The 21,213-nt window shown below is 41.0% G+C and overlaps 1 protein-coding gene across 3 annotated transcripts in view; it reads right to left on the bottom strand.

Moving 5' to 3' along the window:
• Window positions 1-8,676: 8,676 nt before the first annotated feature.
• Window positions 8,677-21,213, bottom strand: part of relt (RELT TNF receptor) — a 41,184-nt gene continuing 28,647 nt past the window's right edge. For 2 of the 3 annotated variants that reach the window (XM_039744254.1, XM_039744256.1), the window contains exons 3-12: window positions 19,757-19,870; window positions 19,291-19,469; window positions 18,117-18,202; window positions 16,721-16,984; window positions 14,270-14,350; window positions 14,095-14,173; window positions 11,648-11,878; window positions 11,121-11,310; window positions 10,374-10,423; window positions 8,677-9,016 (exon numbers count right to left, since the gene is read on the bottom strand). In XM_039744254.1, the coding sequence (XP_039600188.1) occupies window positions 10,376-10,423; window positions 11,121-11,310; window positions 11,648-11,878; window positions 14,095-14,173; window positions 14,270-14,350; window positions 16,721-16,984; window positions 18,117-18,202; window positions 19,291-19,469; window positions 19,757-19,870 (1,272 nt within the window). In that variant the 3' untranslated portion in view covers window positions 8,677-9,016; window positions 10,374-10,375. The remainder of the gene's footprint in view (window positions 9,017-10,373; window positions 10,424-11,120; window positions 11,311-11,647; window positions 11,879-14,094; window positions 14,174-14,269; window positions 14,351-16,720; window positions 16,985-18,116; window positions 18,203-19,290; window positions 19,470-19,756; window positions 19,871-21,213) is intronic. The other variant, XM_039744257.1, reaches the window with a different exon arrangement.

Raw genomic sequence — 21,213 nt, 5'->3', positions numbered from 1 at the left:
TTAAGGTGGTCAATTGCAAGTTGTGCTTCCCTTTGACTCTCCTCTGAAGATTGACAGCATGGGATCCTCAAAGCAACTCTCAAAAGATCTGTAAACAAAGTTTGTTCAGCATCATGATTTAGGTGAAGGCTACAAAAAGGTATCTCAGAGGTTTAAACGGTCAGTTTCAACTGTAAGGAATGTAATCATGAAATGGAAGGCCACAGGCACAGTTGCTGTTAAACCCAGGTCTGGCAGGCCAAGAAAAATACAAGAGTGGCATTTGCACAGGATTGTGAAAATGGTTACAGACAACCCACAGATCATCTCCAAAGACCTGCAAGAACATCTTGCTGCAGATGGTGTATCTGTACATCGTTCTACAATTCAGTGCAATTTGCACAAAGAACATCAGTATGGCAGGGTGATGAGAAAGAAGCCCTTTCTGCACTCAAGCCACAAACAGAGTCGCTTGCTGTATGCAAATGCTCATTTAGACAAGCCAGATTCCTTTTTGATCAAACTGCTTTGGACTGATAAGACAAAAATTGAGTTATTTTGTCATAACAAAAAGCGCTTTGCATGGCGGAAGAAGAACACCACATTCCAAGAAAAACACCTGCTACCTACTGTCAAATTTGGTGGAGGTTTCATCATGCTGTGGGGCTGTGTAGCTAGTTCAGGGACTGGGGCCCTTGTTAAAGTCGGGGGCTCTTTGTTCTGTGTTTACTATTTTCTTTTTATGACAGTGGATTTGTGGACAGAATTAAGCAGGGCTATTTCGTTAATTATTGGGTTACTGGAGTTGATAAAAAAAATGTATTGACTCTGACTAAATGTAACTTGTAATATAATAAAATTTCTCATTTTCAATATACCAATTCTTTTATCCTTTTTTTCTTCAAGTATTTTAAATAAAAATATTGCCTATTTTTTTAAATTGAAAGTTTTTGTTTTTTTTCTCTCAGTGTTTGTAACTTCTTCAATATCTCATAAAGCTGCAACATCACTGCTACAGCCTTTAAACCCAAATTTTCAGAGGTTAGGGTGCTCAAAAGTAGCCTGTGGGCTTTCAGTAAACTCCGTAAATATAAGAGGCTGCGTACAAATTCAGGAGGCGGAGCCAGTGGTGCCATAAATTCAGGAGGTGGGGTCAAAAGCTTTATGTACCAACTCCACAGCTCTTGAATTAAGCAAGAATGCCTTAGGATGGAAAAGTGTGAGAGATGCAATGAATGTGCATGAAGTTAGTGTGGCCAGAGAAGGATGAAGTCGTAGCGCCGAGGTGAATATGACACGGATCTAACAAGTGTGAAGAAGCAAAACCGACGCTGAATTTATGTGTAGTACCAAACCTTATACAACTATGTGACTTGAACGGGACTTGTTTGAACAGAATTGTCTTGTAGTGTACACCTCGCGCCTCATTTTATGTCAATGTTTATGCAGCCTTTGCCACATCTCTGCCTTGAAAATCAAGATGAATGACAGTATTGATGAATGAAAGTGAGGAGGTGGATGTTAAGCATTTGTGGAAACTCTTTCCAGCCAATACAGCCTAATTTCTACAGATTTCCTGACAAGCATCACGTTGGCAGACACTTCTTGACCTTCTTAAATTGGCAATGCACTGCCTGTACCAGTCCTGAGCACTTCTGTTGTGTCCACAGCTCTCTCTGTACAGATACAGCAGTAATCATTGCACCCAAAGCAACAGCTACAGGTTTTCATTTGCTTTCTCTCTTCCTTGACTTCATAAGCTGACAAATTTGCAGTGAAAACAAGGTTAAGTAGCACAGCAGCCAACATGATGTTGGTGTCCATGTGCTCAGTAAGGGCTCACAGATTTGGTTTTATTTAACGCCCATTTTATTCCACGATTAAAATTTAGATCATGTGCAAAATGAATTTGATTGCTTGGGGGGAAAAAAAATGAACAAAACATTGAAATTGGGTCACCTTTAGCTGCAGTGTGACCGTGGCTGGCAGGCTGGCAGTACTTTCTGGAGTGCATTTTGTCGCTTAGTAAATGTGAGAGGTGTTTACAAGAGCATTTCAGTTTTTGCATCCTCCCGAGGTCAACTTGCACACAGGGAAAGGCAGTATCCTGTGACGACTGAAAGGTAAGACTGATTTTATTTTATTTTTATCATTATCAGTGTGTTTTCTTTATTATGAGGAGCATTCAATAATTTACATACCTCAGTAGAAAAGAAAAGAGTTTTCAATACATGTTTTATTTTTCTATATAGTCCCTTGATAACTCTATATACTTCATTCACTTTTCCTGCAATGACTTAAATCCATTTGAAAAAGAATCTTCTGTTTGATCTTCAAACCAGGACATCACCGCTGCTTTGACGTCTTCATCACTTGAAAAACGCTGTCCATGGAGAGATTTCTTCCAAACTCGCAACAGGAAATAATCTAAGGGAGCAAAGTGAGGATTGTAGGGTGGATGGTTCAGCTGCTGGAACCCGCAATCTCGGATGGCAGCCTGTGATTGATGTGACATGTGAACTGGTACCTTGTCATGAAGAAGCAGCATGTCTACTTTGAGTTTTCCTCATCTTTTCTTCTTGATTGACTCCCACGAAGCGATCATTGTGTTGGCGTATCTCTCCCCGGTTATGGTTGTCTTTTATAGCTTGAACTCGAGAAGCAAAAATTCTTCAATATCCCAGAAGACAGTTGCCATGACTTTCCTGCATATTTTTCTGTCTTGAACTTTTTTGGGGTGGGGGAGTGACTTGTGCTTGTGCTTGTGCATTTACTCCATATTGGACTCGGGATCTCTGTGATAGACCCAAGTCTCGTCTCCAGTCACCAAACAATGAAAAACATTCACTTGGTCTTCATGGAGCATCTCTTAAGTTCTCCTTACAGCACTGGAGCCTGATGGCCTTCAGACAAGGCATCAACATTCTTGGAACCCATCTTGCAATGACCTCTGACATGCCCAACTTGTCATGAATTATTTTACAAATTGTACCTGCCGAGATGCCAATTTCTTCACCTGTTTGGGAAAACCTTAATTCATCTGCCCCACTTAAACTGCTTGCACCAAAACTTTACTTTGTAGGATGATGGGGCAGACCCACCATAAACTGCAGTCATGCGTTCATAGATCTCCTTTGGCTTTTTCCCTTTCTTTGTGAGAAATTGTATCACTGCATGTTGCTCCAAATCTAGCATTTTCTTACTTGATTCGCACAAGGGCTCTCCTGTCATCCTGTCTCTTGGAATGTTAGACTCGCACTGAGCCACAACTGTGCATGAGTAACCCTGAGACGTGTCACACTGTGCCTAGACTTGTTTCAACGTGCTTGCTACTTTCTTTCATACTTGGGTAGATAAATTATTGAACACCCCTTGTACATATTAAATCTTGTTTGGGTTTGAAGATACTTAATAAAATACTCTAAGGCAGCCCATCTGAGAACGTCCCAGAGAACACAGATAAACAATCAAAAAACACGTAATTTGGGGTTCACAAAGAACTCCCTTCCCCTCAAAGCTGATGGATACTGGAGTGCAGGGCCGACATTTGGGGGACAGAAAACCAAAAGGCTTTCTGTTGACTAAATTTACATGTTTGAATGTTTGTGCCCCTGTATGCTGATATCCCTTTTAAATTAAACACATTATCTTATTGTAATATGTTAGAAGTTAAATTACGTTCCAGCATATATTATTATTATATGTTAAACTAGCTGTCCCCTCCAGCTCCACCTGTATAGTAGCGAAACAGGACAGCGAGGAAGGCCCTGCCTGGCTCCCCACTCCTGATGTCACGCATCCCCCTCCCCTCAGGCCCTTAGCCTCTGTCTCAGGTTAGTGCAAATATATCACTCCTGCAAATGAACTGTGATTCTTAGCACAATAAGAGAAGTCGCAAAATCAAGCAGAATGTTCAAGCAAAGTGTAGAAAAAAAACCTTCCCATTAAGTAATTCTCTCGTGCTCTAGCTAAGCAGAGGTAAGGAGTAACCTGAGGCAGACATGTGAGTGAGGAGGGCCCCACCGCCTCCCCTTCCCTATGCCCACTGTGTCTCTCTTGGATTTGAGCAAATAAATCGATACTATGATACATAGCACAATGAGGGAAGTCGCAAAATCAACTGCAATGTTAAAGCAAATTATAGAAAAAAAAAACGATCTAAATCCGTTAAGTAGTTCTCTCGTGAAAAGTGGACAGTCAGAGAAACATGGATTTATATATATATATATATATATATATATATATATATATATATACACACACACAGAGCATTAAAAAGGAGAAAACCCAGCATCTGGTGATGTCCATGAGTTCAAGACTTCAGGCTGTCATTGCCAGCAAAGGGTTTTCAACCAAGTATTAGAAATGAACATTTTATTTCCAGTTATTTAATTTGTCCAATTACTTTTGAGCCCCTGAAATAAAGGGATTGTGTTAAAAATGCTTTAATTAGCTCACATTTTTATGCAATCTTTTTGTTCAACCCACTGAATTAAAGCTGAAAGTCTGCACTTCATCTGCATCTGAGTTGTTTCATTTAAAATTCATTGTGGTAATGTACAGAACCAAAATTAGAAAAAGTTGTCTGTTCAAATATTAATGGACTTAACTGTATGTACAGTATGTGTGTGTGTGTGTATATATATATATATATATATATATATATATATCCTATATTTCTCTAAACATTTCCAAAATTTAATCATCCCCAAAATATTCTCCCCGAGACGCAATACACTTCTCCCACCACTTTTTCCATTGTTTAAACTGTTCTGAAACTCTTGCAAAATGATAGCCTGCAGTGCCTCCGTCGTTTGCTTCTTCATCCTCTATATCCTGAAAACACTTTCGTTTAAGGTCCCTTTTAATTCTTGGAAATAGGAAAAAAAATCGCAGGGTGCAAGGTCTGTTTGGGAGATGGGGATCCGTTGTCATGCTGTTTTTTGTGAGAAATGGCCACACACTCGGTGCTGTATGGGTGGGAGTGTTGTGATGTAGAAGAAGCCACTGTTTTCTCTAAAAGGAAGCAAAACTTGATGCAAACACATTATTCTTTCACATCTGCCCTCACAAAATCGATGAAGACATATAAGAGAGGCTCAAGAAAAAAAAAAAATGACGCTGACCTTACAGACCTTTCCCTAAGGACACTGCTTGGCCAGATGATGCAGAGTGCAGTCTACTACACACACCTAGTCAGCAAACGTCAGAACTAACTAACGCCCCTCCATTCTCCAGAAAAAAAGTCTCATTATTTTTGGGTCCCCCCTCATATGTTCTATTATAATATTATATTTTAGATGTTAAGCTGTGTTCCAGCACTTGTTATATTATTATTAGATGTGATGTTCCAACATATGTTATGATATTATTTTTATGTTTATGTTTTGACATTTGTTATTATATGTTAAATCTTCTAGTGTATGTTATAATATCATATGTTAGATGTTGCATTACATTCCCACATACAGAATGTTATACTACTGTTAGATGTTAAGTGATGTTCCTTTTTTGCTTCCCCTTTTTCAGTTCTTCATTTCCACCAGCTTATAACCAACCGCTAGGCCAAAAAGGGAGTTCTGAGTTAAAACAGCATCATGGGAGATGTTACCCTTTTGTATTAGCATTTTCAAGTTTTGTGTTTTAATTGTTTGAAGCTCTATTATAATTAGTGTTAAATATTGTACCGTGGATTCTTTGCTTCTGTGTCTCCTGTTATAGGTGTAATTTAGTTTTATTTTAATGGCTAATAGGCCTTTAGAAGGACGCCGTGTGTGTGCTCCAAGTTTGGGGAGAGCGTGTAACGTGTTCTGTTTTTCTTCTTCCTTCCCCAGGATGAAATCCCTGGTCAGAGAACTCCCTGACTTTCTAGCATGATTTGACTTTTAGCTATTTATAATAATCTTAAGATTTCTTTTTGTTTGCTTTACTGTTGAGTATACGAGTAAACATTTCTTTTAAAGTCCCCCTCTTTGGTCTGTTGCTCCTCTACTGACGTCACAAATGCCCTTCTAAATACTAAAAAAGTAAAATAAATCTGGAAAGAAAATGCATATGATGATTGAAGTGGCTTATTGCCAACTGCGAGTCGGAGGACAGTCTCTGTGAATGTGACTTTGAGCAGACCATGAGATGTCACAACTGTCAAGAGTAGCCTGGCATGGGATGGCAGTGAAAGTCAGTGTAGTGCGTGGCACTCGGGTCAACACAACTGAAATTGCGGTAAGAAAAAAAAATATTAGGCAGGCAGTGTGGCGTAGTGGTTAAGGCCTTGGACTTCAAGCCCTGAGGTTGTGGTTTCAAATCCTGAGCAGGTCACTTTGCCAGTCTGTGCTACGATTAGATAAAAGAATCGTCACTTAAACATTGCAAGTCACCTCGGAGAAAGACATAGGCCAACAAAATTTGGGACAAGCTTCAGTTTGAAACAAGCCATCTATTTGATTTTACATCACTTGGGGTGTTTCTGCATTTAGGGCTAGCGGGGCGCAGTTCCTTACCCATCCCCGACTTTGTGCCAAATAAGTAAGGTGCTCTCTTCACTAAGTTCAAGTTAAAATGTTCATAACAACCCTCAACTGTCGTCTTTACGAGTTTTTCTCCAGTTTTCTATTTTAGGCTCAAAGTAATTTCTCCTCTAGAAAAATGTGGCTTTTTGTAGTATGTGGAACGATCTTCATGTTGGGTGCGAGAAACCTCACAGCCTCGCTGTTGACCTCCATCTTTGTTTTCAGAGGTAAGTTTGAGATTTGGCTGACATTTTTGACACGTGCTGTTTTTCCTTATATTAGACCAAAATAAAGTCCATTTAAATAAATATTGCAAAAATGGTGTCATCCATCGTCAGACTAGTGGGGTGTTGTGGTGGAGTTGGAGCCTGACTGTGACTAAAGGCCTGTTTGTACTTGGCACGTCTGCGTCTAGGGTGTGGGTGACATAAGTTTCCTCATCCCTCATGGCGCCAGGACCCTTTTGTTGCCGACCGCGTGCATCCAGTATTTTGTGACCCCACGGACCTGTGTGTGTGTAGGAAAATGTGGGCTCATTCAAGGAAGAGTTGTGTAAAGTGATATGTCGGACCCGCACCAAAATAGCCAAACGTGATCCAATTTGGGGCGACAAATCACCCACACCATGGGCAAAGATGAAAGTTTGTACGGCAGAAATGGAAATATCTGTGAGATCGATCTGCGAAGGCAAAGAAAAAGCATTTGGGGAAAAGCCGGGGGATTCTGCAGCCTGAACACGTACTATTAACAGACCAGGGTGCACATCCTCTGTCAGCGTGCGCCCAATGTTGGTGAATTTTGAGGAGACGCTCTTACGAGGGTGAACAAAGAACTGAATGTAACGCAACAGGTCATCAAAGTGCAAAGGGGACGTGCAAAAATATTTCTTCATCGTGCAGGTCCCTCACTTTGGGTTACCTTTTCCGTTTTTCCTCTTAAAGTCAGTTATGACCGTTGCAACTCTCTCCATCTCTCGTCCTCTGCTGTGAGATTGTTGGGGGGGTGACGATGACCAAGCACTGTCACTATCTGACGAGGCCGCCAAGGGTCCAAATGCGTTTTAGTCCCCGATGGCGCACATGCTTCGTGTGAGCGGTCTGCACGCGGGCCTCACATGGTGAGCATTGCCAAGGCCTTATAAAGCAAGCGCTGGCACAAAGTGCTTCGATTTGGAGTGTAGGTGTAAGTCAGGCTGGTCATCTTAAATTTAATCGCCGTTCTCTGTGAAGACGCCATCATAGTAACAGTCATCGCAGCCAGTTGTCACTTTTGTGCTGTTTTTGCGGGGTTTGGGGAGAATAAAGAGACAGAAAGGCAGGTTTGAAATTTGATTCTTTACTTAAAGAACATAAATCTCCTAGCAAAGAAGAACAAAACAAATAAATTAAACCTACAAGGTTGTAGAGCAATGAGACATTCCGGTAAATAATAAACACAATCTTGACAGAAAAAAAAAAACAACCTTTAAAGCACCCAACCAATAAATTACAAGTTTATAACAAGAAAACATAACTCTCTGTAAACAACGAAAAGTGAGAGCAACATGTAAACTCTACGTTTTTTTTAGGTTTTTTTTTTTTCCTGTAAACCTTCTTAACAATATGTCTACTTCACTATAAAAAGTGGTTTTGCCCACATGAATATTTATTCGGGTTTCTCCCAGCCAGGTGCCTACGGCCAGCGTGAGGTAATCAATCGGCTGTGTCGGTTTAACCAGTGCCAGATTTCAGAGGCCACAAGTGAAGGGTGTCCCAATGTCTGCTAGCAGAGGGCACCTCTCACGGGTTCACGACTTGCATTAGGTTTGTTATTTTAGTGCCCACAAATGCCTTTCCTGTTGCTGCCCCCTTTCTCGGAGTACCTGCTGTAGTTGATTCCTGTATAAAGGGCAGGCTGAGGGGTTGTGTTTGAATTTTTTCACTTCCAGAATTCCCCCTCGTATGCTTCACTCTCCTAATCCCAATAGCTGAGGCAGGCTGAGCCCCGAGGTCTCCTGGGTAGTCGCAGGCCTTTGTAACAGCAGATTCCGCTTACCGCTTTACAAGCCCTTTACTATCAGGCCGATCTTAAGGGTACCCTACAACGCATGGGGGGCCCCAAATTCAGGTCCCTAAACGGCAGCTCCATCCACCTCCCCTGTCTGAACCCCAGCCTGCCCATCTCTGTACTCCCGAAATGAGAGCAAGAATTTCAAATCTCAAATCCAACACTGGCTGCTGCTTTTTCCTGCCACTCCAGCACTGTTGTCAGTGGCTATGAAAAGAAGCCATTTAGTGTTTTCATGTTGAAAAAATAAACTTTTATGAAAGGCTAATTTGATTCTTCAGCAATTTTGCCAAAATAAAGCATTTTTAACGCTCCTCCTAGACATGAGAAGCAAATCGGAGATTAAAGTGACAGTTTTACAGATTGTTCTGGGCTTTGTTGATGTGTGTTGCACATTTCCAAGTTTTCAGCCTTCGTTTTGACATCAGCGGTTGGTCTTCCCAGAATTTGGCCAAACTGTGCTTGTTCCATCAGTTGTTTACCTGTAAAAGAAAAAGGGAATGAACACTGAGTGCTGTAAGTGCAGGGGACATCAGGCACGTGACCACGACCGTCCTCCCTCTCCTCCTTGACGCTTATTTAGTGACCGTTCTTCTCGTTTTGACTAATTTTCCAACAGTTTCCATGGATTTCAAATTATTCCTGCACTGTCCTCCTTTCTTGGATTGCATGAGGCCATTTTATCTGGGACAGTATTGGTGCATTCTGGGACGAGCAGCTGTGTGTCCCATGTGAGCCCAGTGCCCGCTGACGCCTTTTAGTGGGCTGGTCAGTTCAGGTGAGTAACTAACAGGTTTATTTGTATAATTTAAGTCCAGCGTGTTTATCACGAGCAGGGGTGCAGTAAAGCACATGTGTGTAAAAACAAAAATGTGACCTGTTGTCTGCCCCGTGCAAAACTTGGCAGGAAAAGACTCAGTGGTGTGGATATACCAGAGAAAAAACACACACATTCAGGGTTTAATAGATGAAAGTATAAACTGAATAAAAAATACGGGCTGTTGACCAAGAGTGTAGTTACCTAACCAGTCCTGAAGTGGCTCGTGTGCAGGTTTGGCCTTTACAGTTCTGCACTGAGCGAGTCCCTTCATTTAAGGTTGGCATCAAATGAGTGAATTCTGAACGTCCTGCCAGATGGTGCCACTTTACCCCTCATTTCCACTGGCCTCACTGGTGGGCTCCTTGGCATACAGTAAGGGCTTGACACACTTTCTTTTGTCAGGGAGCTCACCGGTTGTGGGGCTCTTGTCTTCTCTTTTGTTCATATGTCTGACATACTAAGGAAACACTTCATTCAGGATGGAATTGGATTCTGTTGCTGCTCTTCTGAGAAGCCATGTGGATGGTAAGCAGAAGAGGGCGCTTTACAGAAAGCAGTAGCTGCCTTTTCCAACAGTAACCTGCAGAGCACGGTGCTCCCAGTGATTGATTTCCCCTGCAAAGTAGAATTGTCGCAACAAGCTGCAGGGTAGTCAGTGCCTCCCTGGCACACAAGTGTGAAGCACAAAAAGGTCCCGACTTGTTTGAACAATATAACTAAGTGACAGCGCAGCTGGTTTCTGCTCTTAGCGATGTTTCAGGCTAGGAAATATACCATTGGTAAACAGAACAATGAAATAAATAGACAGCAGAATGACAACGACAGGTTTCTAACCAGCTAAACGGGGACTAAAGTGAAAAAGGAGACGGTTTGAAAGAAACAGCATGCAAAAAAAAAAAAAAAACACGAATTCCTTAAGGAGCAGCTACTGCATTGCAGAAAGGCGCTTAGCAAGCAAAAAGGCAGGCTACTGCAGCTAGAAGCCCCAACCACCACATCATGGAGGCATTTGTTATTACCTTTATATTATAAGATTAGTTTCTCCCAGCTTTATGATGAGTTTTCTGTCCTGTGATGAGTAGGGGGGGAGAAAAAAGGGTCGAAATTGTCATGCTGTGAAACAAGCAAGGTAAGCCAAAGAGGAGAAAGGGCTACAGATCTTGTAAATGTGTTGCCTGCACACGGACCTTATCTGGGGGGCCGACTTGCCTCAATGGGTGGCTGGTTCATCTGACCATGCCTCCCCAGATTTTTTTTTAAAGAAAACAAGTGTCTGTGGAAAGGATTCCTATGTTGTTTGTCCTTCACACTGACGCATATCCCGTCATGGGTGCTGAAAGTGGTCCCCCAAGTTAAAATTAAATTAAAGAACTAAAGGCGAAGGAAAGGACACCCCTCCCTTTAAGAATGAACACATGTCTTAGAAATCTAACAGCTGATAACCCAACATGACTGCGGTTCAGCTGTTGTAATGCTGAAATAAAGTTAGTCGTAGAAGGATTTTAGTGCATAAAAAGCATGTTATGGCACCTGTGTCTGGGCCTGGCATGCTTTTTTAAAGGCATTATATGCAATAGTCCCATAATCCAAAGTGTGTTCAAGGAGCACTGAACCACTTTTAAAACCAAAGCCAACGGAATCCCAATTAAGGCTCAGACAGAAGAATTGCGACTGACAGATGGAGACTTTGAACATCCCATGAACGTGTTTGATTTAAAAAGCACAGGGCAGGTTGCTTGCATCACTGGTGCGTCTCAGTTGCTTACCTCTAATTTGCTGTCCCCAGGTTTCAGCCACTTGGACTTGGCACGTGATGAAGACGAGCCACCCAAAAGGGATTTCTCTTCTGCTGGCTCTGTGTGTGAAGTGTCGATGGAGTCTGTGTCACTTGACTCTGGGGGGCTGAGCTCTTCCAGTGGCATTGATTTCAGTTCAGGGATGTGGGCCACTCGAAACCTGAGGAGCAGAAACACAAGTCAGGCAAAAATGTTTGAGCTGCTCCGTTCATCTCGGCACTCCTCACTCTGGCTTAGCCCTCATACTGTTGCCATATTTTGGGAAACATGATTCATGATTGTGCCTTCCTCTGTTACACTAACTTGGATTTAGCTGGCTGTCTTAAACTGATCAGTATTTAGTGCCATTAGCAGCACGTGTCACCACATATGCTGTGTTACAGAGCAGCAACAAGTTTCAAAGAAAACTCTGTTTACACTGAAGGAGGATTGGAGCAAATTTAGATTTATGGCAGCCTTGGGCCGAGCGCACATTTGCTTATTAGCAGTCTTCTTACCTGCCCACAGATAGGATGGTGATCTCTCCTGGACGGGTGTTTTTGCTCCCCACCTTTGAGGACTTTGTTGTGTCAGTGGGTACCAGGATTTCTGGCCATTTCTTCTGTGTACAGCGGGTGCAGCAGGGGCCACTGGGTGCCACAAGTCCATGCACAGTGTGTAGGTGCTGCTGGTGTTTGCAGAGGTGGGGTAGAGATTTGAACTGGTGTAGCTGAGGCAGAGGAGGAAATCTGCATGAAAGAGAGGGAAAAAAATGTACTCAAGTGCCAATACAGACTGAGGAGATCATTCCGCCCCCACACTATCCGACTCTTCAATTCCACCCGAGGAGGTAAATGCTAACATTGTTCAAAGTTATTGTCTGTTTTTACATGCATTTTTATTACTCTAATTTATTGTTTTTTTTTTTTTTTGTATCAGTATACTGCTGCTGGATTATGTGAATTTCCCCTTGGGATTAATAAAGTATCTCTCTCTCTCTATCTACACGACAGCAAGTTCCATTGTAATCCTAATGGCCTTTGCTTTTGCCTGACCTTTTCTTAATAGGTTCAGATGCTCTTGGCCTTTCTTAAATGTCTGCTTGTAACACTTTAACAAAGGACTGATATTTGCCAAGTGTTTGTATGCAGAATGGATCCCTGCCCAGAGTCCCTGTCTTATTTAATACATGGCGAGTTGATAACTAATGCCATCTGCATCAGAATCTGGCTAAAATCGCCCAGTGAAGCTAACTTGTGGAAACTCGCGGCCTCGAAGTAAGGTAAGAGGCACCGGCTGGCCTCCTGCCAGACAGACTGTCATGTTTTCCATTGTGCTGCTGTGGTTCCTCCTTGTCCTTGGTGGGAGTTCACAGCCTGCGAGGCATTTAATGAATAATATGGCCGCTCTATTAACGCATGAAGGCAGCTGTGCTCGCAGTGGAAGTGTATCCTGCTTTTATTTCCTTGGCCAGACTCCTTCAAACCCCTTACAGATGCTCAATAGCAGCTTGTCTTTGGGTTCATATGTTTTGGCTTAATTTATCCTTTTGTTGTTAGTCACTGAGGAGCAAATAAAATCTAGTTTTTCCAAGCACAGGAACAGGCATGCCAGCTTGTTCACTACCTCATTGCTTCTAATTAAACAATGCATCTCTTAATGCTTGTGTGTTTTGGGGCAAATGCATATCATGAAATTGTGTGCCACCCAATTCCATGCACATTGGCCTCTGACACAAACATTGATAAAGTGACGGAAACTGAAGTCCATGACAGATATTGGGGATTCACACAAATCCCCTGATCACTATGGTGGGTTATAAATAAATGATTTAGAGTACCAAACTCTCATTTGAGCAGAAATAGGGTCGTTAAGTAGAAAATATTGTTTTCCTTCATATTATATACCCAGAGACACCAACCTTACTTCAAGTTCCTTTGTATACCGAATAACTATGAGGTCATATTGCCCCTCTCATGGGTTTAGATTGTCTAAAAGATGTACTTGTCAATGACCGGGTTAAATGCCAATGCTGATTTCATGAGAACGCAAGTCCATCAGTTTTCTAGGTCAAGATCCTATACAAGTGCCAGAGTGTAGCCAAAGCCATACAATTATAGTATATAACCAGCAAAAGGTCTTAATTGTTGTATGCAATACCTGAAGGTGTTAATACGAGTAAATCGGACATGAATGACTTCACTGGTGACGCGTGTATGTCCAGCTCTAGCCTGACAGCATTAAACAAGCACAGAGCTTTGTTTAACAAGAAAAGTCGATCGAATCTTCATATGATGCAAGAAGTATATTTTTACACAAGCAGGCAGTAAGATTTAGAGACTAAGGGACTGGGCTTAAAACCACAAGGTTGCTGGTTCAGAGCGTGCCTGTGGTTCATCATCAGACCTTTAATGTACCAATGCTCCATCTCGAATATGATCTAATGGATCACTTCTAAAATCAATTGGCACCAACTCTAAGTAAACTTTTACATCCTCTGAATAAAGCGAGCACCACTGAAAAAGTGGCATGGAAACAGCGTTAAGGGAGTACATCACGTAAGCCGGTTTGTGTTTAAATAAAATGAAATTATGTCTTTTAATGCACTCTAATTTATTATGACAAGACTACTACGACCATTAAAGGTGTCAGACAATATAACAATAATACAAACAACAATATTTCAATATTGAGAAAAGGGACGTGGGCTAAAACTGAAAACTTTTAACAAGTCTAATACTGCAGACCTTTACTGTGACCACTAGAACCCCCCTTTTTCAACTCACCCTAGAGTGTCATTTAAAAATTAATCGACATGGGAGACTAAATGTGAATGAGGGAGAAGTCAATAGATTCGTGGGATAGTTAAACCAAAATTGGCCCACGTTGTGCATGTGAAGTTGGCTCGCCTATCACCACAGTCTACCAGAAAGTCCCAGAAACAAGTAACAAAGTGATTGCATACCTGATGGAAGATCTCTTGCTCACAGTGTTCTGTTTGCTTTCATATTCTTTCAGAAGCTCTTCCAAAGCAGCAGCATTTTCTAAATAACAAAGCAAAATCGAGTTATTTCAAAGTTTACTTGGCATGCAGGAAAAGATGTCCATCATCAGGCTTCCTCATGCTGTATCTGACGCACCTTTCTTCTCTGTGATCAGTCGCACCAGCACGCTGATGGTGTCTTCATTGCCGTCATCAATTATATAAGGGCAGCCACTGCCTGTGGATCACAAAAGAATTATTGAACATGTCGGCAAAGAGCCCCTGAACCCTCAAAGGCACAGCCTTACATCAGCACCTGAATGCTGCGTCAGTCCACATTATATAAAAATAAATACACTGTAATCTGCAGGACTTCTAAAAATACTTTACTGTTTGATTCCAATTCAGCTGCTTCATGGCCATCTTTTTTAAATCTTACCCCTTCACAACAGATTTATTACAGAATATTTATTTTCAAGACAGTGTTTTTTATCAGTGAGAGCAGGCAATCTCAGATCAGCTGTCAGGCCTAATTCTGTTTGCTTGGCCAAAAATTCCGGAAGCCTCCCCTGACCCAGCCATGCCTTTGGGACCCAATGCATATAGCTATTTGTCTTTGGAGAGGCTGAGATCATACAGTGGACAAATGGCAGGGGGGATGATGATTAATAGCACTGCAGCGCCCTGTTCCCTGAGACAGAATAGATCAAGGTATTTCAGCCATTTTAAGGACGGTCCATTATTCATGCTTTTAGAGAGCTGATGCCTGTTCTACCTACAGTGAAACACCGACAGCTTGTGTACACTTGTCCGAACCCTTTCACTTTCTCTACCCTAAAGTAATGTCTAATGTGTGCCGTGGTGAGCAGCATATATGCAGAGCTTTTTCTGACACAATAAAATGAGGAAGGCAAGAACTGCATTAAGCACCAAGGCCAATGAGCTTGACAAATTCAACAGCCCTCCATCTATTGAACCCTTGCAATAAAATGTCTCTTTTAATTGTATATTATTTTGACTTCAGTTTCATTTTATTATCCTTAATAGCACATGCCAGACTGCTTTAAAAGGACCCAAGGACCCAGAAGCCCACTGATTTCAGTTTTGCTAATTTCCTAAGTAACACTTTGATGAAAATATCTCTAGGACTAACCCCATATAAATGATTTTACAAATTGGCATAGTGAATCCGCTTTGCATTCTCTTTTCAGAATTCATGTTGGGACACTAATAAATAATTTAACACCCCAGCTAAGCCTGTTTTATCAATTTTTCTATGCAGATACTGTTATTCATAGGAGTCGCATCTGAACAGCTGTGCATCTCCTCACTAAAGCGGACATCTTAGTATCTGAAGTACACACATCCGTTCATCCTTCTGTTTTTGCATCTTCTCTTTTGCCGTTAGAGTTGGGCACATTCTCCTGTCTAAACAGTCACTGTTGGGTACAAAGTGGCAAGCACACAGTATGTCCAGGATTATCACTGTCAATCGGCTTGATGTCATGCTGGTGGGAAAAGCGTACACACTTGGCAAAGCAAGGAGCTGGGTTGCAGTGATAAAGGCTACTCTAGTTTTTGTAATGGATTGCGTTTTAGGGAGTACCCCAAGTGCACATTTATTTTTACAATACCTTTCATTTTGACAATAAAACAACAATATTAACACTGTGTCAATAGTGGATCAAAACTCAATGTATTACAATTTTAAATGCAATGAAACCTAATCAAAGAAAAGCTGACTTTCCAAATATTGTGTGCGAAAGCCAGTATTGTGACATAAGTTTAGCATCTGCCCAGAACAGTTACACAGCAATACAATGTATTCATTTAGAAAGGAACACTACAAGTTGCGTGAGAAATGGATGTGCTTTGTCAGCATTTAAATTTTCACAGAAACCTAATCCTGCAAATAATTGCTTGTTAAAGATTTAGTTGGGTGTTTTGTTAAAACTGGAATTGTTACTCAAACTGTTCACAATACTACACATACTACACATAATGGAAGCTTTTCCTCATTTTTAGCTTGGCACTCCCAGTCATTCATCTTGCTACTAGACTACAATATGAATGGCTAACCAATAGCTGCCCAGCAAACAGTAGACCATCAATGACATAAAAGAGGTAATCCTATGGATGGTATGACCAGCATGCTAACATATTATTCGGCCTTGATCTGCTGGGTCCAGGAAGAAATGTGCCTAATGTTATGAATCCCACTAAGCTGGGATATGACGTTTGTACGTGGTATTGACTGTCAAAAGATAGCTGGTGGTGCTGCTCACTGTGATGGACAAGAAGGAACATATTGGGTTTACAAGAATGAGTTCAGACAAGGCTGAAGGGTCATTATTTTATAGGTGGGGTTTTCACACATTATTGGCATACTGTCCTCATGTCTGTGGGAGTAGAAGTGTAGATGTGCGCAGGAGCGGGACTTCTGATGGATTGGCAGCCTTTGTAAGATTGGCTCTTTCCTTGTACCTCATTCTACTGAGATTTGCTCCAATCCCCATGACACTGAACCGAAGTAGCAGGTTTTGTAACAGATGGCTGAATAAAATTTTTCCCGATGTCAGCGCATTGCTTTCCTGCTTTTTTTGCTTACCATCCTTCTCCTGCATACTGGACTGTTCATCACTGGCCTCCTTCTCCGTCATGCAGTGGTAGCCTTTTTTTTTCAGGACGTTACATATCAAGATTCCCAGAAGACCCATGATGCAGAAAATAGGTACAAGTGCAAATACTGCATACTCTGTGTTTTTTTCCTCTGGTAGGCTGGCAATTGTTCCATTAGTAGCAACTGAGACAACCAGTTTGGGGGTATTTTTCCCAGTGCTGTGCAAGATTTTTGGAACCAAGTCCTGGACATCTGAAAGAAAGATCAGAAAATTAAAAATTAATTAATGTAAAGCCAGAACTAGGGACACTGATCTACATTTTAAGTTTGATATTAGTGTTTTCAAATGGGATACAAGAGGGCTGATCTAATTTGTGACATGTGGCAGATGCCACAGCTTTTCTCATGGCATGCAGATTTAAGAATTATGGCTATACTACTGCAGTGTGACAAAAGAGGTTTTAAAACAAATGTCATGACACATTTCAAAACACTGGGCTGGCATTAACTGAACAGGACAGTCATGTCTTACATTTCCTTATTGTATTATACAGTTTTCTAAACAGGGTGCATAAATAGCTGCAACATCATACAAAGCTAAATCTTTCCACGAAGGAACAGCATGTAATTACAGACTGGCCTAACTGCTCTGGCTGATTTGGCACAAGTTGTCTACAGGCCTTTGTTTCATTGCCCAGATAGTAATTTAAATCTAAGCTCCTGTGCTTGTGATAGACAGATGTGCTAGCAATATTGTCCTAGTTTTAGTAAAGAATATGGATTCAAGTTTCTGTTTTTAAATGCCTTGTTGTCCGATTCGATAGCTGTCTTCTACAAACATCATCTGAATACCACATACTGGCTTGTAAGTCACGTGGCACAGCTCTGAATGTGCTCAACCTCTATTATGTTCTTTGCACTGGAAAGGCCCACCCTGTCAAACAGGAGTACTTATGTTATGGAAAGAATTGTATGCAAGACTGGAAATAGGAGTCGGCTTAGGAGATCAACCCTCCCTGCTTAACATTCTGCCAGCATTCACACGATACTCAAGTGCTGCGATTTTGTGGGACAAAATGTGATGTACAGTACTGTACAGATCACAGCATGGCTATTAACAGTTTCAACAATTCAGTCTTAGTCAGTCAGGATTAATTTTTCTTAACGCTTCAAAAGACAAAAACTCTCTACCAACTGGTTGCTTTAGGGATAACAAAATGTTTGAGTTAATGGAGGTAAAATACAAAGACAATGTGAATTATAGGCAGACGCAAACTGACAGTAGGAAAATGATACTTGATAATTACATCCAAAAGTGCAAAATATGCCAAGTGTTTATCATCTAGTAACAACAGTCCAAAATTCTGAATCAAATTTAACTGACCTTCACAGGCAGCTGTCCCCACTGGAGCCATCGCACACGGAAGACATTCGTTAATGAGAATGGACATGCCCTCGGTGTCAAAGAACCTGTAAAAACAGGGGTGATTAGGAAGGAAACTTGCCAAAAAAGTGAAAAGGCTATTAAGGAAAATAGATAAAGTTAATATAATGAATGTCAAAGTCAGCTGAACCTCAGCCTCCATTGCAACTTTCATTAATAAAAGTACTGCTGCCTACAGTCCCACTTGGGCTACAAAATGCTGAAGAAGGAAACTCCACTTCCGTTTGAAATCAGACACTCCAGTCTTCTCAAAAATATTCACTCACTTCATAGGAAGTAAACACAAAAAAGTATTTACAGTAAATTTTGCACAACTAAAATTTCCTCAAATTTAGTTCCACCTTTAAGGTATAAACAGACTAACAATGCTTTTTGTCATATAAGGTATCTCGTTGCTACACATCAAAAGGGAGAAAACATGGCTGAACAACCCTGGAGGAAATCTACAAAACAGCTTAATGGTTAGAAGCTTGTGCGCCTATATAATGTAGAGAGATGGTGCATTTTGTAATAAACACATTATCCATCTATCGATTTTGTGAACCAACTTTTCCAATATAAAATTTTAGGTGAGCCAGAGTCTTTTTCTAGCATGGACCGGCCAGTTCATTAATTTCATTTTTGTATAGACTTTGTGTATTGTTACAAGCTTACAGGTTACATACACATTTCAGATCATAAAGTACATTTAGCTTAAACATGTAGCTAAACATACCAATTAACATAAAGGAATCTAAAAAAATTAATGTCCAGTAATGTTATTGTTGAGATATGGCCAGGTGACAACAGAGGAGAGAAAAACAAAAACTCCACTGGGCAGCATGTCTGCGTAAAATATACACTCAGGCACAGTTAGTGTTGTGAAGATCGGGCCAGCCACCTAATCTGGGGCATTTAACAGTATCACGTCAGTATCACACGACACCCACTCATTCACCTTGGGCCAATTTAGAATTGCTGCTCAATCTCTGGATACAAAATAAGCCCTGCAGAACAAGTGAACTCCTCACGGTGCACAATAATGCTAAGAACATTGGAAAGACTAAACACGTTGCCCTCTGAGTTACATCAGGGCTGTCACTGTACCACAAGAAAGTCTTCTGTAAGAACTCACCCATGTAAGCAGTCTCCACACACTGCATCTGTGGTAGATGTGCCAGGGCTGAGCTGAGCACGATTCAAGTTCTCACACCAGGAGTGTGCTCTACAAGGCCAAGAGCTCAGGCTGTCTGAGAAAGTGCCCACTGCACAGGCCCGACATTGTGCTTCCTGGTCATTGCTGGAACTGCAATACTGAAATAAAAAAATAATTAAATGAATTTAAACACCGTGTTACATATATATTTAATTTTTAGCAATTTTTTCTTAGGGGACCAATCATTATGCCATTGTAGCAGAATGTATTAATGTTAAATTGCCAAACTGGGAATTTAAAAATAATCTGTAAATTTATAAAACTTAGAGACAACCATGGGTTTTGGTTCTAGCTATGTGATCCTTATTGTAATACTTTTATTTGCCGGAAGAGTATTATCAGTCTGTATTTGCCATTCATGTGCACAGTACACTGAAACACCTACCTGGTCAGGCTCCTCTCCGGCAGGGCACTGTAGACAGGGCACACACTGGCCTTCACCATTGAGCAACTCTTGTGGTCCACACTGAAGGCCCAGAACTCGGTGGCAGTACAGCACCTGCGCAGACAAAGAGAAATTGTAACAGGTAAGCTATGCCTGAAGTGTAGGTGGATGTTGTTGCTGTGTTCTAACTTGGGCAGTTCTCTCTTCTTTATGTGCACATCTCTTCAAATAAAAGGCTTTTCTATTCTGTTGCTTGCTACCTGTTGTTACCTTTAAACAAACAAAGAAGAAACTCCATGCATTATTTATGTTATTTGCAAACAGTGAGTCAGGAAAAGCCTTGTAATTGTTGGATTCCCTTTCGGCTGCTCAGAGCTGATTTATCTGGGCCTGTTAGAGGGTAGAACTGAAGAAGGTTGACGTCTGTGTAAGGCTTCACTTCCTGCACGGTACAAGATGACAGTTTAGACCCATTCAGTGAATGGGCCCAACTGTTTACCACCCACTTCAGCTCAGTCTGCTATATCATTTTTACTTTGTACCCTGGATCCGCTGAAGACAGTAGTACAAAAAAACACAAGGTTATCTATCACCTTCTGTAATTTCTTGTGTTGGAGAACCTTCAGCTATTGGCTCATTCTGCAACGTGTGCTACAAGATATTACTGGGGGACTTTTTTTGTGGTGATCTTTAACCTAGTCAGTGATAACACATTATAGCACAGAGACACAATAGACTAAAAAAGTGCTGTATTCTTTATATTATGTGTGGTTCTGTTTTATACAATGTCTTGGTGTACTTTATGTTCTGTGCGATTAATGCAGCATGTGAATTCCCCCTTGGATATGAATATGGTGTCTATCACAATTAACCATCATAATAGGATTAAAACACATATTCATTTATTTACCTTTTATACTGTCCATTTAGGGCATTACAAAATGGTTCACATGACAGTTCAAGATGAAACAGTGGCTAGTGTCACGCCAAACAGCAAGTAAGGACGGAAACAAATCAGCTGGCCACATACTTTTAAGGAAGGATGGAAAAAAAAAGGTCAAAACAAGACTCATTTGACACAGCAATGTGTCATCAGGAAGGATTTACAAAATGGAACTAAAATGTGCTGAATATGTGATCAAGGGAAAGACAGATTTCAAACCTAATGACAGATGCACTAAAAGGCACAGAGACAAAGTCTACAAAATTAAAAAAAATAGAAAGCAGACCTAAGGCAGTCATCAAACACACAAACAGAAAGAAAAATGTAAAAAAAAATCCACTGTGCTATTTAATCATTTATTAATCAGTCTAGTATTCCCCCTGAGAGATGACTAAACAGAACAATTCATGACTCAAAAAATGACAAAACATCACATCCTTCCCGATAGTATAGACAGAGCCTGAGCTCCAGGCTGTTAACAGTGCGGTTTAAGATCTCCTAACTTTTGTTTAAC

Source organism: Polypterus senegalus, chromosome 2 (genome assembly GCF_016835505.1).
Source record: "Polypterus senegalus isolate Bchr_013 chromosome 2, ASM1683550v1, whole genome shotgun sequence".
NCBI lineage: Eukaryota > Metazoa > Chordata > Cladistia > Polypteriformes > Polypteridae > Polypterus > Polypterus senegalus.
The sequence above is the reverse complement of the archived record's forward strand: the minus strand, read 5'-3'. Positions and strand labels throughout refer to the sequence as shown.